At 46.8% G+C, this 23064-nt stretch overlaps 1 protein-coding gene across 1 annotated transcript in view; it reads left to right on the top strand.

Annotated features, from left to right (window-relative positions):
* Window positions 1-23064, top strand: part of LOC122377462 (DNA replication licensing factor MCM7-like) — a 60461-nt gene that overhangs the window by 30871 nt on the left and 6526 nt on the right. The window contains exon 5 of the mRNA XM_043357516.1: window positions 12829-13070. Within this exon, the coding sequence (XP_043213451.1) occupies window positions 12829-13070 (242 nt within the window). The remainder of the gene's footprint in view (window positions 1-12828; window positions 13071-23064) is intronic.

Below are 23064 nucleotides of genomic sequence, written 5' to 3'. Positions count from 1 at the left end.
TTGAGGCCATCCAGTATGTAGCCAATGTCTGTCGCTAACTGGACGCACAGTCAACAAGTGACGCCGATGATTTGTCGGGAGTCAATCGCTGCAAGTTTATGCTCTTTTTTTGTCAGCTTTCACGAGTGAGCCATGTGGCCAAAACTGTGTGGAGCCAAAATGGCCGTCAAAAAGGTCTTAGCGTTAGCAAGTTGGTAAACAGGCTTTTCAGGATGTATTACCAGCTGTCCAAGAGTATCATTTCGGGGTACCTAACTCAAGGTGACTTAAGCTCTACTTACCGGAGGGCTCAAAATAGTCAAAAACGTCTTAAAATGGCCAAACATGTGTTTCGTTATGCCTGAGGCTAAAAAACTGGAGGGCCGATGACATCAATGTGGTCATCTGGACTACCTAGTCCGTGCTTGAGATAAAACACCCGTCCAAACCCCAAAACGGTCCCATATGGGCGACGGAAAAGGCCTTTGTGTCATCCAGCTTTATTCCTATGCAAAAGGCCAGGGTCATGGTAATGTGGGGTAATATGCGTCCAGACACTGATCACGTTGCGAATGATGCTCCAGAAACAGTCTTGGGACGCAGAATGCTTCTCCAAGAACATCTAGGAGGAGTTTCAGCTTTCTAGCTTAACTCGAACCGCAAGTATGACCACATTTTTTTAGAAGAAAATGGCATCCGGGAGGTCGTAGGCCCATCTTCAAGCAAGATAGTGCATCAGTGCAGAGGTCAAGCAAAGCATAAAAGCAGTGCCAGGAGACTGTGATAGGCGTGTGTGGCAAGATCACATCCCAGGCAACTCATCGGATCCAAATTTCATTAAAATGTGTTGGGAATATTGAAATCGAGGCTCGTCGAAGCGAAGCGGTGTTCCAGCATTGAGGAGCTCACGGCGCATGCCAAGTCAGTCTGGGCTAACTTCAAGCCTGCTATGCTGCCAAACATGCCAGTTGGCATGTCGCAGCATGTATTCATGTGTTTGCCTATGAAATGGGGAGCACATTGAGGGGTTATAAACATATCAAAACGCAATGTACTATGTTTTACATGCAAATAAAAGGTGAGAACGAACTTATGGGACACCCTGTAGGTTTGACGCAGCCCCCGTTCACGAGCTTCAGAATTCCTTTACCCTGACGTCATCACGGCGTAAGAATTTTCCTTCACTCATAGCAATGCATGCAAATCATGGTGTGTTTCAGGCAGGCTGACGAGAAATCCAAGCCCTATATGTGTTCAAAAGACATACCACTAAACCATTAGATTCGTCTCATTACGATAAATGGGGTCGAAATCGAAACATTCGGCCTATATTTAACTAAAATGGGCCAATCAAATGGTTCCTTCAACTCCTAATGAAGGATTTCCTTTGCCTTAAAAAATTTGTTACCATGTGGTTTTTTATCAACAACAGGGGAAATCCTTCACAATTGCTCCCAGATTACTACCATATTCCCTCGTATTTCTGTTGCGCATTGCCTCACAAATAAGAGTTTTATGAAGTTTCTGCTAATTGAGTTGTCATATTTTGACTTAATTTGCCGATTATTAATTATTTCAACGCAGCATGGATCAGATAGCGCTCATAGTTTGCTAAAGAATATGGCTTTTGCTGAGTTATTATTAAGTTATCTGTGATTTGGTGCGCCGTGATCGTAGCATTATGCAAATTATATATCAACTTTCAAAATTAAATCAACTTTTGAAGTGAAGTTCACAAGAAAAACCAATAGTAGTAGCTTAATAATTGTTTAAACATAATGATGCAAGATGTGTCTCCCAGATTGAACTCGCATTTCAATTGAAAACTGAAAATGCAAAACAGAAGATGGGTCTGCGGTGTCACTGAGATCACAAGGTGCTCAGTCTTGATTGTGATCAAGGCCGTATAAGTTAGGTAAGATCGTCCGGGCTCGCTAATGTTACAAATCTGCAACACTATGGTGACGTCACCGGAGCATACGCTCCCTGGCTCCATCCGGACCCTGACGCGGCGGCTGGAATCGCTGCTAATCGAAAAATTACTTGTCAAATAGCGCTTTTAAATGACTTTAAAAAGGGGGAAAATATGATAACAAAATAATTATGAGAATCCCCTGTCCCGACTTGGATCGTACGACCCCGCCACCTAGCGGACAACGCCGTAATTAGGGTTGAGTTGGCGATCTCCAGGTGGCTCGTCACTCGTCAGCTGTCAGCCGCAGGCAGGCGAGGGCCGGCAGGCGCTTAAGTTATGTTAACGCCAGGTCATGCTCAGGAAAATGCGACATGCTTCATAACGGTTATTTATCTCGAAAAAGATGCGGTGCCCTGTGGTGCTATGGCCCACATGACTCGGGACCCGTGAGGCCCCTGTAGTCACCAGCAGCTCCCAAGGCTGCTACGGACGCGATACCGCAGATACGTACTCCGAAAATTGCTAGACAAAGGACTGCGATGGAGCCTGGAGGAATGCATTGCAAGGACTATGTTTTGGTTTATGTTCCTGTGCGTAATCGCGGGGCTATCGGTGTTAGGGTCCCGGGGGCCAAAGCCATGCGGGCAACTGGGGTGTATCTGGATGGTGAATGGTGATGATAACGTGTTTTGTTCGGCCACATGGGCACAATAAATAAAGCATTGATTCACTCCGTCCGAAAGCCTAGGTACCGAACCAATTAAGAACCACCAACAGATGTATTCCATGACAGGAAACAAAACGACCCCAACACTGCTCGCGCATGTCTATCCAATATCCATCCAGTGAGGGAGCACATGTGGTCCGTGTCCCCGCACACACGGGCACACAGACGATGGGTAACGCAACCACGAGTCGGCACAACGCAATCACGAATGGTTAACGCAACCACGAGTCGGCACAACGCAATCACGAATGGTTAACGCAACCACGAGTCGGCACAACGCAATCACGAATGGTTAACGCAACCACGAATGGTTAACGCAACCACGGGTCGGCACAACGCAATCACGAATGGTTAACGCAACCACGAATGGTTTACGCAACCACGAGTCGGCACAACGCAATCACGAATGGTTAACGCAACCACGAATGGTTAACGCAACCACGAGTCGGTACAACGCAATCACGAATGGTTAACGCAACCACGAGTCGGCACAAGATGAATGAGCAAAAGCGACTGTCGACCACGCAACCACGAATCCGCACAAAATGAATGAACCAAAATTACTGTTCAACAGGGGTCAGCACTGCGCGCGTCCAGAGAGGCCAAGCCGGCAGCTCGCGTGATCACGCCCTGGGTCCGCGCCCTCAGCCGGGGTAGGCTCACCGCGCCATCGCCGAACTGGATGACCATCGTGGAAGAGTTCGAGGTCATCTTCCGGTTGATGATGGGTGCTACCGTCGACGGTCAGTCCGGTATCGTGCAGAGGCTGCTGGCGGCACTCCAGGTAAAGCGTCCATCTCTGGACGCCAGGATCGCGAGGAAGCTGGTGACGACGCGGGTCCACCTTCGGATCCGCTCACTAAACCAGCGCCAGGACGAAGTCGTAAGCACAAGTGATCCGCTCCTCGCGTAGGCCGGCCTGGCTCCCAGTGATGGTGCGCCGGGAGCTGCTCGCTGCCCGGCTGAACTGTCTGACAGCCTCAGAAGACAGAAAGTGACAGCGCTCTCCACACTGGCGAGTGATGCCGGGGTAAAGATGTCGGCACTGGACGCCGCCGGCAGACGCAGTGCGTTCTCCACCTGATTCAGCTGCTTCCTGCCGATTTACCTGAAACAAAGTCAAGTGAAATCAATGATCCTTCTTACCTAAGTGGTGGCCTGAGCTCTGCAATACGTGGACGTATCAATGGCCACAAAATCTATCTAATTAAGGTGCTGTTTAAATAAAGATAGAATTAATAGTGAATAGTGATTGTTGAAATGGCGACGGTCGGTGAGCTTAAACTAATGTAAAGTGGGAAACCCCAAAATTTAGTGTGTACAATATCTTAGCGCGAGCACCACTTATCGTAACAACACTGCTCGCTGGGAGCACTACTAAACGATTGGTCTAGCGGAAAGGAGGGTCGGTAGACACTTCAACTATTCTGACTCTCCGGAATTTTACTGATTACCAAAGTCAAGATATAGCATGCAATCCGTCCTGTTTAACGCCAACTCCGATTTCGACTATTTGTCCAATTGAACTGGGCGCAATAAATAGACACATTCAAGTGCAAAACAAAAATAGGAGAGATAATGCAGACATTACACTCATAGAGCTGGTTACAATGGCTTGATTACCATGACGATTGAAGACGATTGAATGATAGCGATAAAAATGTCGAGCAAGTCGAAAAGAAATAAATGCAGCTCACCACTCCGGACGTGCTGGCGGACTTGCTTGGCGGCGCGCCTCTCGGCTGCGACTTCGTCCTGGCGCTGGTTTAGTGAGCGGATCCGAAGGTGGACCCGCGTCGTCACCAGCTTCCTCGCGATCCTGGCGTCCAGAGATGGACGCTTTACCTGGAGTGCCGCCAGCAGCCTCTGCACGATACCGGACTGACCGTCGACGGTAGCACCCATCATCAACCGGAAGATGACCTCGAACTCTTCCACGATGGTCATCCAGTTCGGCGATGGCACGGTGAGCCTACCCCGGCTGAGGGCGCGGACCCAGCTGGATGGGACTGAGCTGGGCGGAGCTTGGTCTGTAGTCTGTCCCAGCCCAGCATCCAAGTGGCGGCACTTGGCCGCGACGAAGCCAGCGACAAACGCAAGGGCCTCCCGTTCCAGGCGCTCGTCTCCAGCTGTCGCAGATTCCGACTGGAGAGGCGTGACCTCTTCGTGAGATGAAGATGGAGGAGCGGCTACTGCCTGGTAGGCTCCTTCTGCTTCTTTGTCCTCACGTGCCGCCAGTTCTTGGTCCGGCTCTTCAAACTGGAAAAGTTGAGAACTGTCAAAGCTGGAAATGGATGCAATGATAGTACGAATGCCAAATCAGCTATATTTGGCAGTTGGCACTGCATGCCTAGACATTGCCGTTTTTTGTATGCCTGCACGATTATGCATAAAATAAGAATCTCTACTATAAACTTAAAATATTACTTTAAAGCAGTGCTTAATAATAAGATAGAATCATATGATCCTCTATTTGCAAAATTTCATACGTTCCAAGGGCGTGGAGGATAGTAGACAATAGACATGTAGCAATTCAGGCAGTGCCCACAGCTGGTAGGTCTAAGTACCTGAATGAGCAGGCCCTCCAGGGCCTCGTTGGAGACGCACGGGAGCTGCTGCGGTGCGCGGCTCGTCGACATTAAGTCGCTGGGTTCCAGCTGCAGTACTGCTCGACCGCTGGAAGCAGCCACCTGTGGAGCCGGCGCCATTAGCAGCACTTTCAGGCGGGAGCGCACTTCTACCGCGTTGGGCGTGGTATTCGCTCCACCCAGGCTCCGGATCTGCGAAAAGCAGTTCTCTAAGCAATCTTGGTTCAGGTGGCTGGTCAGGACAAACTGCAGCTCGGGCACAGTACGATGGAGCTCTTCGTACAGCCCACGGAGAGATACTGTGGTTCGTAGCATTCCCTGCTGGAACGGCAGCATGCTCCGATGACCGTTGGGGTGCTTTGCAGACGTTTTACGAGTGTCGGAGATCAGAGACGTCATCTTGTCCAGGGCCCGGTCCTGGACCGCTTTGATTTCGGCAGTCCTCCCATAGGCGGACCGCTCGATTGTGGCGTCGAACTGACTCCGGCTGTTCAAAACGTCAAACCACGCATTGGCCGTCAAGACAGCCTCGGCCTGTGGTCGGCGGCGCGGCAGCAGCTCCTTGATGGCGGTGCCCACCGTGTGCGAAAAGAGCTGCGTGGCCAGCCGGACCCGCTGGCTCACCTGACCGGTGCCCTGCAAAACAATGTTGACAACATATTACTGCATTTTCACGTTACAAGCAATAATATGTGCTATAAGGTCGTGTTAGTGGAAAGGGAAAACGTGGGTGTTGTGCGTCGTGTTGGTTCGCACCAGCAAAGTTTATTTTTCACTGATCGTACCACCTCACTTATTTAAAATTTAACAATAAAAAATGCGGTGAGGCTGCTAAGAGGCTGCTGGCGGAACTCCAGGTGAAGCGTCAATCTATGCAGTACTTCTGCGAGCAAATGCATGTTTTCACTGATCGTTCCACCTTACTTATTAAAACAAAAGCAAAGCGGCGAATACTACATCAGTTTTGCCACAGAGGAGTCAAAACACATAGCTGCACAGGGCCGCTGTCTGAAGCAGCTAAGTTGGCGGTAATGTTCGGTAGTCACAGCGTTCCCTAAAGCAGTTCTTAAATGCTATATTAAAAGCTCGACAATGTGTCAAAGAAACCACGTTTAGCCCGCAGCAAGACACCAGCTGAGCGACAAACGAAGGAGCGAGACAGCCTGCACGTCGTAAAGCACGAAGCGAGACATCCAAATGACAGTGCAGGGTGGTGGCCAGTGCAGGGCACCCTCTAGCCGGTCCACTCTGGTAGCTGCAAAACGGTTGGAAGATCTCTGAAGAGATCTAGAAGCTTAAAAACATCGATCGAAATAGCATTTACCTCGTCTGAAACGTCTGAAAATACTTACCTGAACATGAAGGTTCGTCAACTTGTGGGCGACCCGCAGCTCGGCACGATCCAGCTCGAGCAGCTCCAGGAAGGTACCTCGACCCAGCAGTGCTCGACCGCCGCAACCATCGGGTATCAGGAGTCCTCCGTCGTCCGCGACCGTGTGCACCCGCATCAGTTTGATCAGGTGCGGGGCGTCGGCGAACACCCACACCCTCCTTGGATAAAAGGAATGGACGGGACAAGCAGGATTAGGATCAGGAAAGCTCCTCCAAACGTTATTGGGAAGTTGCCTTTACCATCACACTCATGGAGAGGGTAGGGGGAGTGTCAAACGGATCTCTCCCTCGTTTTTTTCACGAATAGCTGGCTCAAAAAGCGGTTAAAATAAAAAAGTTAATGAAATGGCATGAAAGTGATGTCGCTCGGTTCAGAAAGAGCCAAAACGAATATCTACCAAATTTCATCGAAAAATATTCACCGGTTTTCAAGACATTGGACTTTTACGTTTGTTTACTTTTTGGGATCTCCGCTGTTCCTAGTGACTTTATTTGAAAGTGCGGCACTTGTTGCGCGCAAAGCAGCGTATACCATCGCGTGCTACCAAATGTTTTAGTAAAAGATTTAAAAATCGTTAGATCTCCGCTGACGTCACACACTCAGAGGGAGCATTCTAATGCATTAGTCCCTCTGAATCCAAGTGCTGCAACTTTGAAATTAGATATTTTCGATTTGAGGCATTGCTCGATCTTGGGAGTGCTCAAACCGGTAAGTGCAAGCCAGGGACCCCATTTTGGCTATCTCAACTCAAAACTAATGTTAAGGTGGGATCAGGGATGGTCACTTTAACCGGGTCACGGGCAGCAGGCTCACTTTGTATTGTATGCAATACGTGTGAGGATTAAGATTACTGTGAGGCTGGATCTGTGGGAATCGGGGACAAGGCCATGCCGCGAAAACATAATTTATGATTCATAAATTCATAGGATGATTTTACTACGCCACTGCACTTGCTTGAAACCTGTTAAGATATTGAAAAGCATCAAATGATCAGTCAGGTATCTGGGATCAATCGACAAAATGGCAATGAAATCATACATACAAAGATAACAATTTTAAGATCCTTATGAACAAGATTCATTTATGTTTTATACTGATGCGGACACACACGTTAACGACAAGGGTGTCCATGAATATGTCTGAAAGTTGCCTCCAACAACACTTATCTCAATGCTGTATGGTTCAGTGGGGGTGGTGGAGCGAAACACATCGGTCACCGACAGCATTAAATGGCTTATTGATCACGAAGCTACTACATTTTCATGCATCATAAAAATAATTTTCGTAATAAACTACGACAATTGTAACTGTTTAACATTGTTATTGCAATACAAGCCAAAATTGATTCTGGATCTACAGAGGAGATTCAAGTTGGCACTAATGAAATACCTGGTATCGTCCACGGGGTTGATGATCCACGTCCGGTCGGCGCAGATGCCGGAGGAGCGCCACATCCCCTCGTTTGCTCCGCCCATGTCGCTGACGACCGCTGTCACCCTCAGACCCAGCGACTCCAGCACGGAGATGACGCTGTTCAGCTTCTGATTAGTCATAGGAGAGTCGATCTCGTAGAATAGTGGCTGCTTCCATGCAGCACAGAGTCCACGAACCATCAGAAGCTGCAGTTTAGATCCTTGAAGGATTTGATCGGCTGATGCGTCGTAGCAGTATCGGCTGCTCAGTGCCATCTCGTCGAAGGACACTACACATAGACGCTCCAAGGCGCCCATACCTTGGACTGCTGCCCTCAGTACGGCGAGAGCTGCCTCTATTACTCCGGGCGTCACGCGGAAGCCGCGGATCCAGCGAGACAGGGTCGCAGCGGAAGGAAGAGGCAAATGCATCACTTGTTGCACATACTCGTAGGCCTTTCGGCTCCTGCACCGCAGTCCAAGTGCCCGAGAGATGTCCTCTGCTGTCCACTGCACTCTGTGACCCGACTGGACAGTCGAGACCTGCTTTTCCGTGACGACTCCCAATCTGAGCAGTTTCTGGAGCTTGTGCGCCTTCCGCTCAGCCACTCGCAGCTTCCGCAGAAGCATCTGTCTCTCTTGCCGCCACTGCCGCTTCTGTTTCTCCATGCGCAGCTTCAAACGCCGATTTTGCTGGCTCAACTTCTGCACTTCCTCCAGGGGAGACAGATACTGGACCTCGCCAGCCGGCAAATCCGTAGCTGCAGGAGACCACTCCATCTGGTTCGAAGCATCCAGTGAGATAGATCTGTGGGAAGGAAATAGAGCATTAGTATTTTCTTGCATCTGAAATAAAAAAATGAACAGCGAGCTTCATTTTCAGGGTGAATTATCATCACGGTTAAGCTGAAAATTAATAATTGACCCGGCAGGCGGTGGGCCTCCGGGCCACCTTACGAGCGGGGGTGGGACTTTTTTGCCTCCCCCATATCTCCGAAACTACTGGATGGATCTGCAAAATCAAACAGCGTTCTATAGCCCTGTCTAATTTTTCGGGGGAAATCCAATTTTATTGACCTTGGGGTTACCGATGATGTCACAGGTCAGGTCAAAAATAAAATGTTTTACTGTTCACGGGTCTTCTTGGGAATGCAATATAACATCAAGTAAAATGCATTTAATCGAAAATCAGCGATAGGGCGCCAGTTTCCTAGTGCATATATTGCTATGAGAGGTCACTGATAATACCACCTCAGGTCACAGGTCAGGTCACCAAGAGTCAAAACAATATGAACTCAATTTTACTATGGCCATGTAAGAAAATGCCCCCCACTCCCGCTGCCTGGAAGGTTAAGGAATAGTCTTCTTCAGAGTAATGTAAAGCAATAGAATAAATATAAGTTCAGAGTTGCACAACTGTGAGCTAATGTCAGCTAGCGTCAGCTAACGTGAACATTACGTCAGCTCGCGCAATTTGATAGCCGCGTGCTGCTATCACCGGTGAAACAGGGCCCAGGTTTAGAGCCTTGCCCACAGTTTCCACTCAAGTGATTCAGAGGTAAGCTTAGTCTGAGTCTGATTGCAACATCATTCTCAAAGCTAGCATCTGAGTGTATTCAGTCTCTATCAAAACTACTGATTGCTGGAACCCTTGGCCCTGTTTCACCGGTGATAGCAGCACGCTACCTACTATCAAATTGCACGAGCTGACGTAATGTGATGAGGTCACACTAATGACGTTTCGTGCAATCCGTGAGCTTCGTTTGGACCAGAGTTGCTGTCTCGTTGAATTGCGTTTGATACATTTGTTTGATCGCATGGCCGTGAAGATGCTAGCAGCAATATTTGATGACATCACACAGATTGACTGAGTCATGCTTTGTTGATGTTTACATGGAAACCCAATTTGACACGTGTAATAGCAGCGTGCTGCTATCACTGGTGAAACAGGGCCCTTGTATTGACAGTTCAAGCACCCAACAAAGAAAATATCAAATTCAATTATCTCCTCACCTTGATCTATCACTCAGAGATGAGGACGCTCCCTCAGTGTTGATGATGTCCTGCGCAAGGGACTTCATCTGTCGGCGATCACTCCTTGAAGCCCGAGTGCTTTGTTGCGCCGGTCTGTGAAAACACCATTTACATCAACATTCAAATAGGGCACAACTTCAGTGAGCTGCTTTGATCATTGGTGACTGATGCACATATTATATTGATATGCAAAATGTTTCAAGTATCATGCAAATATGTCGGTAGCGGTACCTAACTTGGTACCTACCTGCTTACTAGCAACCTAATTTACAAATTAATGTGTCATGGTACATATCTGACAAGCGCACACAGTCACAGTGCAAATCCAAAAGCAAATATAAATTTGTTACAATTTCCATCACAATAAGAAAGATTCGAATTAGTACATTACCAACTGAATAGTTGGCATTCATATCAAATCCATTAAAATGAAATACATACCCCGAAGACCCAGCACTGCGCAGATTCTGTGTTGGAACCGCATCAGTCTTCAGACATGGGCTCACACCTGGCATCAGGGATGCTTTCACAAGGTAGGAAGGATCATAATCTGAATCAAGAAAGTGGTCTGAGCAAATCCTTGCCTGCAACACATTTATAGGATCCTGCCTCGAACATCTATGCACCCAGGTCGCACATGTGGCTGGATCCTTCGGGAACCGAAAAAAACGATTTTGTGTAGAACTTGCCAGTCCTTCGGTAACTTCGGCATGCAGCCACCGCACAGTACGACATCCTGAATCAAGTCCTGAATCATTCAATCAATTTAAGTTTCAATGGTTTCAAACAATCAACTCGAGGGTACAACCAAGGTACAACACAAGCAAGAAACAGGAAATGAACTTGTTTACAACCGTGAGTCCGTGACCCTCAAAATCGAATTCAAGGCCAAATTTGCGGGGAAGGCCAGCTGAGAAGTGTCCGCTCCGCTGACGTCACGGGTAATGTTAAAGATCCGGGTGCCCGGCAAATAGGAAAGCTCGGGATGACAGCCCCCTGATTGTGATTGTTGGTAGTTCGATTCATCATGTTTTCATTTGAAAATTCGAGGCACACAGAATGTTTACCACGCGCTCAATGTTCAATGGGAACCGTATACGGCAGACGCATCAGTTTTTCACACTGAACCTTTCACCCGTGGATGCTTAAGCATAATTTAACCCGCGCACCGACGGGGGGGGCTAAATCAGCCCCCCCCCGGTTATCCGCCCCCGCCCCCGAGGTTTTTCGCGAATAGCGGGAAAACCGCGGCGCGTAAACCGCGGCGCGAAATTTGGTATGACTATTCTCTCATCAATTTTACATATGGTGTGCAAGTTTGAACCTCCTAACTTTTAAGGTCAGGTCACCAAGTCACTTTGAATGACCCAACCTCAAGTCACTTTTTTGCAACTTTGTCACCGTGCCAGAGCTACAGTAGATGACGGAGTCCACTGAAAGTCGGAGGATGTTATTAGGTCATTGGTAGCTACAATTCGTATATCTCGGAATTTTCATATCGATGACCTAAGGTCAGGTCAATTTCTCGACCTCCCCATTATAAGTCAATGGGGGGGGGGGGGGAATCAACTCCCTGTTTTCCACTAAAACGCGTCAGAATGGTCCCATATACCATACATGACTTCATATACGATCAACCTTCTCTACCTGGAGGCCTGTTTTGCTGTTGGGCATCTGTAAGGTCATGTGACGTCATCAAAGGTCACCAAGGTTTTTTTGCCAATAACTCCTTAAAGGAACAAGATGCAGCCGCGCGGATGGTCTCATTGTGTTCGGCTCGTCAAGGCGCATCAAATGATATACATGATGACCTCGATGTCACGTGACCTGAGGTCAACCTTTGACCTTGACCTTTCGAGGTCAACATATATATGGTTCGATGGGGATTGGCGAGAGGATCTCGATGGTGCTCTTAGTTTGTTCCTAGCTTGACCAATTCGAAAGTTATTCGAGAAAAATTCTCTCCATATCTAGCGCCGCCATTTTGACTTATTTGACCCCTGTTACGTCATCTTTGACCTGACCTGAAAATGACCTGTGTAAAAATTGTAGACCTTGTCCGTGCGTACCCCATGTCGTTTACCGCTTGTCGCTATCTTGCTTCGTTCTCGAGATCTCAGGGGGGGGGGGGCGGTCATCCGCCCCCCCCCCCCATCGGTTCTAAGTTGGCGCAGACCCCCGTCGGTGCGCGGGTTAAAGCTAAAAACAGCGCGAATGGAAATGGAAACAAACAACCTCTTTCACATATAGATATAACATGTAATCGGTGGTGCGCCAGATGCGCCGTTATTGTCAACCGCAGAAGGTGACATGTGACGTAACAGCATGAAGAGATTCTTTTTCAAGAACTTAAAAAATATGTTTTCTATCTGTCTTCCCCCATTGCTCTCAGCATATTGATTTTCTGAGGACATTGTATGCACCATAAATTCTGCGAAAATAGTTTGATCATTTCTATACATTCTTAAAAAATCAAGTTCCCAACCCCATTGCTCGCCTGGGAAATAGCCGCAACTCTTACTGGTCACGTAGTTTGCTAGTTCGATAGTTTTGGGTCATCATGCGATTTCTCTCGGCATGCCAATTTTACGTACCTACTAAACGTTTTATTTAAGTGATGATCTATAGGGCGTTGCGGTCGCCGTCCGGTTGTCGGGGTGTCGGTTGGCTGACGGTGCTGGTTGTCGGTTGGCTGACGGTGCTGGTTGTCGGTTGGCTGACGGTGCTGGTTGTCGGTTGGCTGACGGTGCTGGTGCCGCGCACGGCGCGTTTGGTGGCAGGTGCGTACGTGGAGCTGCGCCGGGAGGCCCGCAACAGCCAGGACAGGACGTTCACATCGGCGCGCAACCTGCTGGCCATCCTGCGGCTGTCGACAGCGCTGGCCCGGCTCCGCCTGGTCGACGCCGTCGAAAAGGAAGACGTCAACGAGGCCATGCGCCTGCTCGAGAAAAGCAAGGACTCGCTGAACGTGGAGGTGGACGGCAGCCGCGCTCAGCGCAACGCCAACGACGCCATCTTCGAGGTGCGGCGGCGCTGAGCGGTCCCCGCTCTGAATTTGGATACCTAATGCAAACTAATCATAATTTGTGTCCAGTTAGTGCGCGGTTATCGTCTCGGTACAATTTGAAGTGTACATGTCGATAGTTCTTTCGTTAACTTGCGCCCCACCGGGAGGGCTATGTTTAGCCGCCCCCCCCCCCCCCCCGTCGTCGTTTTTCTGCAATATCTTCTAAACCACTGGACGTATCAACACGAAACTTTCAGTACCTTCAGCTGCATCAATTTGACATCTTGTGACCTAACAAAAATTTCGTAGCTGCCATAGATCGGCCGGAAATGACGTCAGAGTAACGTCATGTTCGGCCGATTTTGATGCGAAACATTGAACTATAGTTCGCTTTTTTCTAAGTTCGACCCTCACTGTAAACATCTTTTTGAACAAAGTACGGGAATTGCTAGCTGAATTACTTAAAAAACTGGTTAGCGCACATTGTACTGGAGATATGAATAATAGCCGTTTTCACGACGGGCTATCCGGCGAATGCACCTGATTTGACCAAATCTGCACCTAATTTCTTTTACAGCAAATTTCTTCATTTTATGAATTCATTTCAGTGTTTTAATCGATGATGCTCTCTGATAATATGACAAAGCAGGCATATAAGCAATTAGTGCAACCCTAGCTGATAGCTGCTAAGAGACGCACTGAACCTGATTTGACCAGATCTGCACCTAATCTGTACCAGATGTGCACCAAATGTGTACCAGATGGCCGTCGTGAAAACGGCTAATATTTTCCAAATAAGTTTTTTAACACCGATGATATACCCTTCTGTTAAACGACGTGCGATTTATTGATTATAGTTCGTTTATTTTAAGTTTGCCCCTCACTCTAAACGTCTCTTTGAACACAGCACGAGAATTGCTAGCTGAATTACTGAAAAAAAACTGGATGGCGCACATTGTATTGGAGATATGAATAATATTTTCAAAATAAGCTTTGAACACCGACGATGTAACGTTAATGTTAAACGCCGTGCAATTTATTGATTAGCTCAGACATAATTCCTGAGAAGTCGACTATTACTGTCGGGGGCTGTTACAGGATGGGCAACCTACGAGTTATGAGTCTGTAAAGCAATACATAGATTTGATGAAATTGATCGTCTGTGAAATTTGGTGAAATCAATGTGCGCCAACCAGTTTTCTCAGTAATTCAGCTATAAGTTTTTTTTTCAAAAGGACTCTGGCTCCAAGTATGTTTTTCGAAAAAGCACGCGTTTTAGCGAGCAAAATGAGCAAAAACTGAACTTGAGAAACTCGAACGTCGCCTTATTTTAACATGTGAATTATTCCCGATAATTTCCATCCGTGCGTTTTGGAACCAGATTTGAGAACAATGGTGACGTCATGCTGTCGAACTTGTTTTGCAATGTAGCGTATAACTATCATGGACGAAACCGCTTACTCGATTATAACCTCGGCAACAGTGAAAAACGAAGTTTCCCCCAAATTCGTCGAAACTTTGTCCCATCGTACGGACATTGAGTGCCTGCTGCCACCAATAACGTAATCATAGTATGGTAATTTTTCAAGACACAATTTCCAGGTACTTGCCGTGCACAATTTGAAATCGAATATTTTTTTCGGTAAGAAATTCTTGGCCAGACGCTGAAGCTGCCAAAACTCACGTGAGAGCTTCGATATGGAACTTGGAGCCAGCGTCCTTTTGAAAAAAACGAACTATAGTACCTAATTCTCGTGCTGTGTTCAAAAAGACGATTACAGTGAGGGGCAAACTTAAAATAAACGAACTATAGTTCAGTTATAATTTCTGACAAGACGTCTTTCCCTGGGGGTTGTATATAAAGGCAAATACGAGCTAGGAGTCTGAAAATAAGACCCAAGAAGAAATAATTTTGAGTAAAATTGATCGTCTGTGAAATCAATGTGCGCCAGTCAGTTTTCTCAGTAATTCAGCTAGCAATTTTCGTGCTGTGTTCAAAGAGACGATTACAGTGAGGGTCGAACTTGGAAAACGAACTATACGGCAATCTCAAGAGTTTAGTTTTTAAGCTAGATCCAACTTCTTTGCATTAGAGCTCTCAAAATACACAGGGCTATCAAACTGCTACCCCGGATTTTCAAAATTTTGAAGTTTTAGCCCGTCATCTTCAAAAATATCTAAGTTATACGCTTTGTAGTAAACATAGGGTGAAGTCGTGTAAGAGTACGCACTTAGTGGACTTTTTGCTCTCATTTGTTAAATATTTGAAGGAAAGAAATCGCAAATATGGAATATTGAAGTTCATTGAATTCGCCATCAACCCATGAGGCAACGATCCTTCAGCGTAAATGGAAGTGGTCTAAAACTGACGTTTTCTGAACCGCTGCTGTTGCGTACTCTTACCACATGGGGTGTGTAAGAGTACGCACACCATGCGGGTGGAGTACGCAAGCATATAAACACACCTATAGGCAGCTTTTACTGTCCAAATGCTTAATATCAAACTCAGAAAACATTTAATTTAATTCTAGTATCAAAAAAGAAAAAAAAACATGAAATAAATCTTGCATATCTATAAATCAAGCAATAATCAAGTCATGTGATTCTAAAATGTACAATCAAAAGGGAGAATAAATCGTATTTAGAAGAATTTCGGGTACGCATCTGCCTCACAGTGCTCCATTGATGATATACCTACAAAACAAACGTCATTGAGCGATATATCAATAATTTGATTTTTCTGTATATTCGATATAATGTATAATTCTGCGTACTCTTACCCTACATGCAATTCGCGCACAAAACAACCCCGAAACATTGTGTAAAACTTCACAAACAGAAAATTGCACTGCACAGTATTTCACCAGAAAACCTCATAAGTTTCCGACAACAATCACGAAAATGTACCTTATCTCAACTGCCAAGTATCAAAATTATTGTACCATACCATAATAATATCATAACGCTCCAAAATAATATTCATCACCTTAAACTCAACAGCGTCGCCGCACAACGTCCACGTTCCGTTGGTGACAAACGCGTACTGGCGGCTTCATGTCACTTCATGATCTCGACAAACCCGCGTTGCTAGGCAACCGAAACAGCTGATGCGTACTCTTATCGCCCGCGTCCTCTTACCCGCCCTTACCCTACCCACCATTAGGCAGCTTTTGCTCTGTGAGCTTCACCGTTGACTCCGGTCAAATCTGAGAACATTCAGAAGAAAAAAGAAACGTTAAAGGGGCTTTCTAATGCGCGTTTGTGCAGTGCCGTAGCTCATTCGCTCCCGAGATACAGGCGAAATTTGACTTTTAGTGACCTCTGGTGACCTGACCTTTGACCTGGTTCAACCCTCACCGGCCGAGAGGGGGTGCCCCCCCCCCTCCATCGTTTTTTGTGATAGATCCGAACACGCTGGCGATAGAGCTCAAATTTGGCATACCTGACCTTTGATTCAAGCCGGATCTTTTGACACCAACCGCATTTTCGTGTCGGGTCAGGTCACCGGCCTATGACGTCAAAGTAAACCTCTGCACGGTCTTCAGATGTCGGAACTTCGCAACGCCCTCACTGCCAGAGGAGATGTCACAGGGAGATGAAACTTCAGGACTTAGTATCCTCTAGAGGTCTCACAACTTGTATATCTCGGATTTTTCCTAAACGTCACATGAGGTCAGGTCGGTCACGTGACCTCACCGTGATAAGTCAATGAGAAAAATGAAAACTGCTATTTTGGCGCCGGGAATGATCTCAAACTATCTCAACCACACGGAGTCGTGATTTCTTGCACTTCTTGCAAGTTTGGATGTTTCACTTTTGCATTGTTGACCTTGCGTGACGTCACGTCACTAGGGTCATAAGAGTTTTTCGTCAATAGCTCGTGATCAAATTGAGCTAGCGAGTCGGGAAAGCCACCAATGAATTCAGGGCAGGGTTGGCAGGGGTGGCAATAACTGGTTTTTGCCAGTGGTTTTTGCCGGTTTAAACTGACTGGCAGAAACCCTGGTGGCAAAAACTGGCAGAAACTGGCTGAAAGTCAGGTGGCCAAAACAGCAACTTTTTCTAGTTAGCAGTTTGGTTTAAATATTCAAATACATTTCTGGGTGCTATAGAGGCGCATTTAACATTATGAAGTTTGCCTCATTTATTTACCACTGACTTAAATGTCCATCCATGTCAGTCGGGGGAGGTTTGGTCAATCGTTGTCATTTTTAGCACATGCCCATTTTGGCAACCATGTGCCAAAAATGACAACGCTATCAGCTATTTTTGGCAATGATGAAGCCTATTTCACTCCTCAGTGAGGAAACCACGATTTTGGAAATACAAGCACTGATTTTGGAAAAAAAGTGCTGCCACCTGGTGCAAGAAGAATAAGCTTTAACCCTCGCCCCGTTGGGGGGGGGGCCATTTTGGCCCCCCCTGTGGTTTTTCCTGAATAGCAAGAAAAAGGCGGCGCGCAGCGCCGCCAAATTTTCAGTACCTTCCCGGGCATCAATTTGACACCTTCACACCAAATTTCAAGTCTTAGGTCACCTTAGGTCAGGAGTTATTGAGGTCAAACTGAGGTCATGTTCGAGCAAAAATGAGCAAAAAACATGCAATCTTGAAACGCTCACCAAATCTACAGTTATCAAGCAATTTCAAAGTTCTTTATATGGTCTAGTAGACAAAAAGCGGCGCTACAAAACTGCTATCTCGGATTTTCAAAATTTTGGGTTTTTGACCCCAAAAAAATCAAAAAGTTGATTTTTTTAGAAAAACTAAAAAAATCCAAAATTTTTCCGAATTTCGAAAAAAACCGGAATATATGTGATAGTCCCTGCGCTCTTCTATATACATACCAAATTTCAGATCGATATCTCGTTTTTTGGCCAAGTTATAGCGAAAAAAACGTTCAAAAATGATGACGTCAAATTTTTTAACTCAATTTTTAGCGATTCTCGTACGGCAAAACAAAGACCACCATTGAACTCCCCGTGACGAGCTGCATCGATTCGATACCCATTTTATGCAAAAATATCAACTTTGAAATTTGACCTAATTTGACCTGACCTTGACCTGACCTTGACCTGACCTTGACCTGACCTTGACCTGACCTTGACCGAAACGTGACCTAAGCTGGCCCCAAAGGCTGCCTGACCCACATAATCGCATTTGTCATGTAAAATGGACCATAAAACATGTATCACACGACACTCATATTGTGACCCCCCAGTGACCTGACCTCTGTGACCTGACCTGGTATCAGTGACCTCAAATAGCAAAATATGTGTTTCAAGAACATTGCCCCATCGATGATTTTCAATGAAATGCATTTTACTCGATTTTACAACGCATTTCTTGAAATGCCTGTAAACGGTGAAAATTGGACCTTTGACCTGACCTGTGACGTCATCGGTTTGACCTAGGTCAATAAAATTGGGTCGCAAGGTAGTTCCCTGATAGGGCTATCCAACACCGTTTGCCGCTTGTCGCTAGGTTGCGTGGTTCTCGAGATCTTAGGGGGGGGCCAAAATGCCCCCCCCCCCCCCCAACAGGGCGCGTTGCTCGGCAGAGCCCAACGGGGCGCGGTATGGCCGTTGTTTGTATGGTAGTCCAACGTTGACATATACCCAAATTTGTGGCCTGAAGTTAGAACTTCAATTAGCAGTATCCGGAAATGATCAATAGTGATCGAAAACATAATTTTGATAAAAAAAAATATGTTAAGTTGAAAGAGGAGGAGATTTCATCCAGACGCGGTGGTTTACTTCTTGAAATTAATTTTGCTTATGACGACCGCCATGTAATGACGGATGATGCGCGGCCGTCAATTAGCAAAAATAATTTCAAGAAGTAAACCACCGCATCTGGATGAAATGACCTCTCTCAACATATTATTTTTTTCATCAACATCATATTTTCGATCAATATCGATCATTTTTGGATGCTTCAATTTTAAGTTCCAACTTCAGGCCACAAAACAAGCTACCATACAAACAACGGGCATATTAACCCTCGCCGGCCGAGGGGGGGGGGCGCCCCCCCCCCCCCCATAGGGGTTTTCGCGATAGCTCCGAACACGCTGGCGATAGAGAGCTGAAACTTGGCATACCTGACCTTTGATTCAAGCCGGATCTTCTGACACCAACCGCATTTTCGGGTCAGGTCAGGTCACTGACCTATGACGTCATAAGTGAACCTCTGCTCGGTCTTCAGATGTCGCAACTTCGCAATGCCCTCACTGCCAGAGGAGCTTTCACAGGGAAATGAAACTTGCAGGATCTTGTATCCATTACGAGTCTCACAACTTGTTTATCTCGAATTCTTCCTAAAGGTCATATGAGGTCAGGTCATTTTCGTGACCTCACCATTATAAGTCAATGGGGAAAAATGAAAATTGCTATTCTGGCGCCGGGAACGATCTCCAACTATCTCAAGCACACAGAATCGTGATTTGATGCACTCCTTGCAAGGTTAGATGCGTCACTTTTGCAATGTTGACCCTGCGTGACGTCATTTATGACGTCATCAAGGTCATATTAATTTTTCGTCAATAACTCCCGATCAAATTGAGCTAGCGAGTCGGGAAAGCCACCAATGGACTCAGGAAGACCTGCCGAATCGAATGATATGCGACATGACCTCTTTCGACCAGCTTCGTGACCTGGGGGCGCTGACCTGACCGTGACCTGAGGTCAACACTCTAAGTTGACCTGACCCAAACAAAAAGTATATGTTTCGGCGCACCTGAGCGAGGCAAACACGATGCTGCCAAAATCGCGGCTCTGCGGCCGTTTTTGGCGAAGTTATTCACCAAAAACTGAACTGTACCTTTGGGCACTTGAGCTTACCTCAAGAGGTCACCGGTTGACCTAGGACCTTAAAATCGGGTACCAATCTCTGCGTCTTGTCACGGCGCACACGCTCGATTTTTCCGCGACGCGCTAGCTCCACCAGGGGCGAAACGGCGAGGGGGGTCGTACCCGCCCCCCCCCCCCCCCGGCCGGCACGTATGTAGAAAACCAATAGGTCCGGCGAGGGTTAAAGCTGGCTTCTTCTTCTTGCACCAGGTGGCAGCACTTCTTTTCGAAAATCAGTGCTTATCTTTCCAAAATCGTAATTTCCTCGCTGAGGAGTGAAATCGGCTTCATCATTGTCAAAAATAGCAGAATCGTTGCCATTTTTGGCACGTGTGACAAAATAGCACGTGCTAAAAATGACAACGATTGACCAAACCTCCTCCGACTGATGTCGGTAGACATCCTACAGAAAATGCATTTCCATGTATATCACGGTTGGGGTGCCACTGCAGGTGTACACGTGCAGGGGACGCCTCCGACCAGATCTCGAGAATGGCTGGGCCAATAGCGCTCAAATTTGGAACGACATTAGGGCCAGATCAGTAGGGTGTTATACACCAGTTAATCGGGGTCCACTTTCCACTTGCGCACGTGCGGGGCGACACTTCAAGTTATCGAGAACGGCTGCGTAGATTGTGCTCAAATTTGGTACTGGCACTGTTAGAAACCGGTAAGTAAGGGTTCCGTGCACAAATCAGTGGCAGATACCCATTCGCACTTCTGCATGTGCCTTGTGCAGGACTCATCCTTGCACTGGCTCATTTTTCACTTCCAAAAGGCGTCCTGCTGGCTACTTATGGAAAGCCCATGAAAATATTTTGAGGGTATAAAACACTGCAAATTATGGTCAATATAAAACATAACACTTTCAGTAAATTCTCCCTGAAAGGTTTCCTGTTCAAATGCGTGTTTAGGCATAGCATTGTGATGGTTTTTAGTGTTTGTCAGTTTTTGACACTTTTTGCCGGTTAAAACCGGTTTAAACCGGCAAATGGCTTAAACTAGTTTTTGCCGGCAAAATACCAATCCTGATTCAGGAAGACTTGCCGAATCGAATGATATGCGACATGACCTTCTTCGATCAAGTTCGTTACCTGGGGGGCTCTGACCTGACCGTGGCCCGAGGTCAACACCTCAAATTCACCTCACCCAAACAAAAAGTATACCATTCGACGCGCCTTAGTGAGGTTAACACGATGATGCTTAACGAACGATGATGCCAAAATCGCGGCTCTGCGACCGTTTTTGTGAAGTTATTTGCCTAAAACCGAACCCGTACCTTGGGCCACTTGACCCACCTCACAGGTCACCGGTTGACCTGAGATCTAAAATTTGGGTACCAATCGCTGCGTCTCGTAACGGCGCACACTGTTTTTTTTCGCGACGCGCTAGCTCCATCAGGAGCGAAACGGCGATGGGGGTCGTACCCGCCCCCCCCCCCCTCGGCTGGCGCATATGTACATTTTTCTACTGGTATTGTAGAAAACCAGTAGGTACGGCGAGGGTTAAAAACGACCCATTTAACCCGCGCCCTGGTGGGGGCAGTGCTGGAAATGAGGCCGCTTTCTGGTCCCGGCGTTTTATTCTCTTTGCGGGTTAATCCCATCCAGCGTTTAGCCTTTCGGGACCCACTCAGGGTCGCAGTTGATTTCGCCGCTCGCCCCAGTCGAGATGCAAAGGTAATAGTCACACGAAGCTTATTCAGGGCCAGCCAAACCAGTCTTGTCTGGAGTTACTGTTAAATGTATGCATATAGATGAAAGAAAAAGGTTTTGTAGAATCAATTAATTTCGAAGTCGTATATTCAGAAGCCCCAAATAAACTTCTTGCGACTATCAACTTTGCATCTCGAATGGGCCGAGCGGCGAAAAGAACCGCGGCTCTGAGAGGGTCCCGAAAGGCTAAGCGCTAGACGGGGTTAACTCACCCGGAGAATAAAACGCCGGGACCAGAAAGCGGCCTCATTTCCAGCACTGGGTGGGGGGCTATTTCTGCCCCCCTCCCCTCCAGACTTTTCGATATTTCCAGAACCGCTGCGCCGATCGTCACCAAACTGTCAGTATTCTCCCGGGCATCAATTTTACACATTGTGATAAAACAAAAATTCCAAAGGCTATGATAGGTTGGCCGCAAATGACGTCAGAGTGACGTCATCTTCTGCCGTTTTCGACCCAAAAAAGGTTTCGCGGGAAGAGCTGTCAGGCCTATAGCTTTGAAGATACAAAAAAAAAACGTTCAAGACATAAAAGGCGTAGAATTTCCAGGGCTACAAAACTGCTATCTCGAAATTTTTCATTTTTCGAATTTTGACCCCCAAAACTAAAAGAAAAATTGAATATTATTGCCAAAAATCCAAAAAATCGATTTTCGAAAAACGGAATATATGTGATAGCCACTACCGTCTTCTAATCACATACCAAATTTGAGATCGATACCTCTTTTTTGGCCAAGTTATAGCGAACACTTTTCAAAATTGATGACGTCAAATTTTCAAACTCAATTTTTAGCGATTCTAGACCACGTAGCGCAAAACAAAGACCACCATTAGACTCGTCGTGACGAGCTGCATCGAATCGATACCCATTTTATGCAAAAATATCAACTTTGAAATTTGACCTTTTTGACCTGCCATTGACCTGACCTCCACTAGGAAATTACCTAAACCGTTCCTGATGTTCTTATAACCAACACCATTCAGTTTGAAATGAAAAATTGGCCATTAAATATGCATCACACAGTCCTAGTAAAATTGGGTTCACATGCTGACCCTTGGTGACCTGACCTGTGACCTGACCTGGATCAGTGACCTAGGTAACTGACGCCCTATCGCTGATGTTCGATAAAATGCGTTTTACTCGATGTTATAGCGCATTCCCCAGAAGACCCGTGACCGGCAAAACATTTTATCTTTGACCTGACCTGTGACGTCATCGGTGACCCCGATGTCAATGAAATTTGAGTTCCCCGTCCAGTAGTTTGGGAGATACGAGGGGGGGGACAAAAAATAGCCCCCACCAGGTCGCGTTATAAACAGACCCCACCGGACCGCGGGTTAATTTCGTCATTGTCTTTAGCGCTCTTACGAAAGCCGGCTGATGCGTGTCGCTACGTGGCCCTGAAGCCGAGTTAGTAGGAACACCCCCGCCCCGCATAGACAAAAGCAC

Source organism: Amphibalanus amphitrite, unplaced genomic scaffold (genome assembly GCF_019059575.1).
Source record: "Amphibalanus amphitrite isolate SeventyFive unplaced genomic scaffold, NRLGWU_Aamphi_draft 000045F_arrow, whole genome shotgun sequence".
In the NCBI taxonomy this organism is placed as follows: Eukaryota; Metazoa; Arthropoda; class Thecostraca; order Balanomorpha; family Balanidae; genus Amphibalanus; species Amphibalanus amphitrite.
Note: the sequence above shows the minus strand (reverse complement) of the source record. Positions and strands in the feature narration are given on the sequence as shown.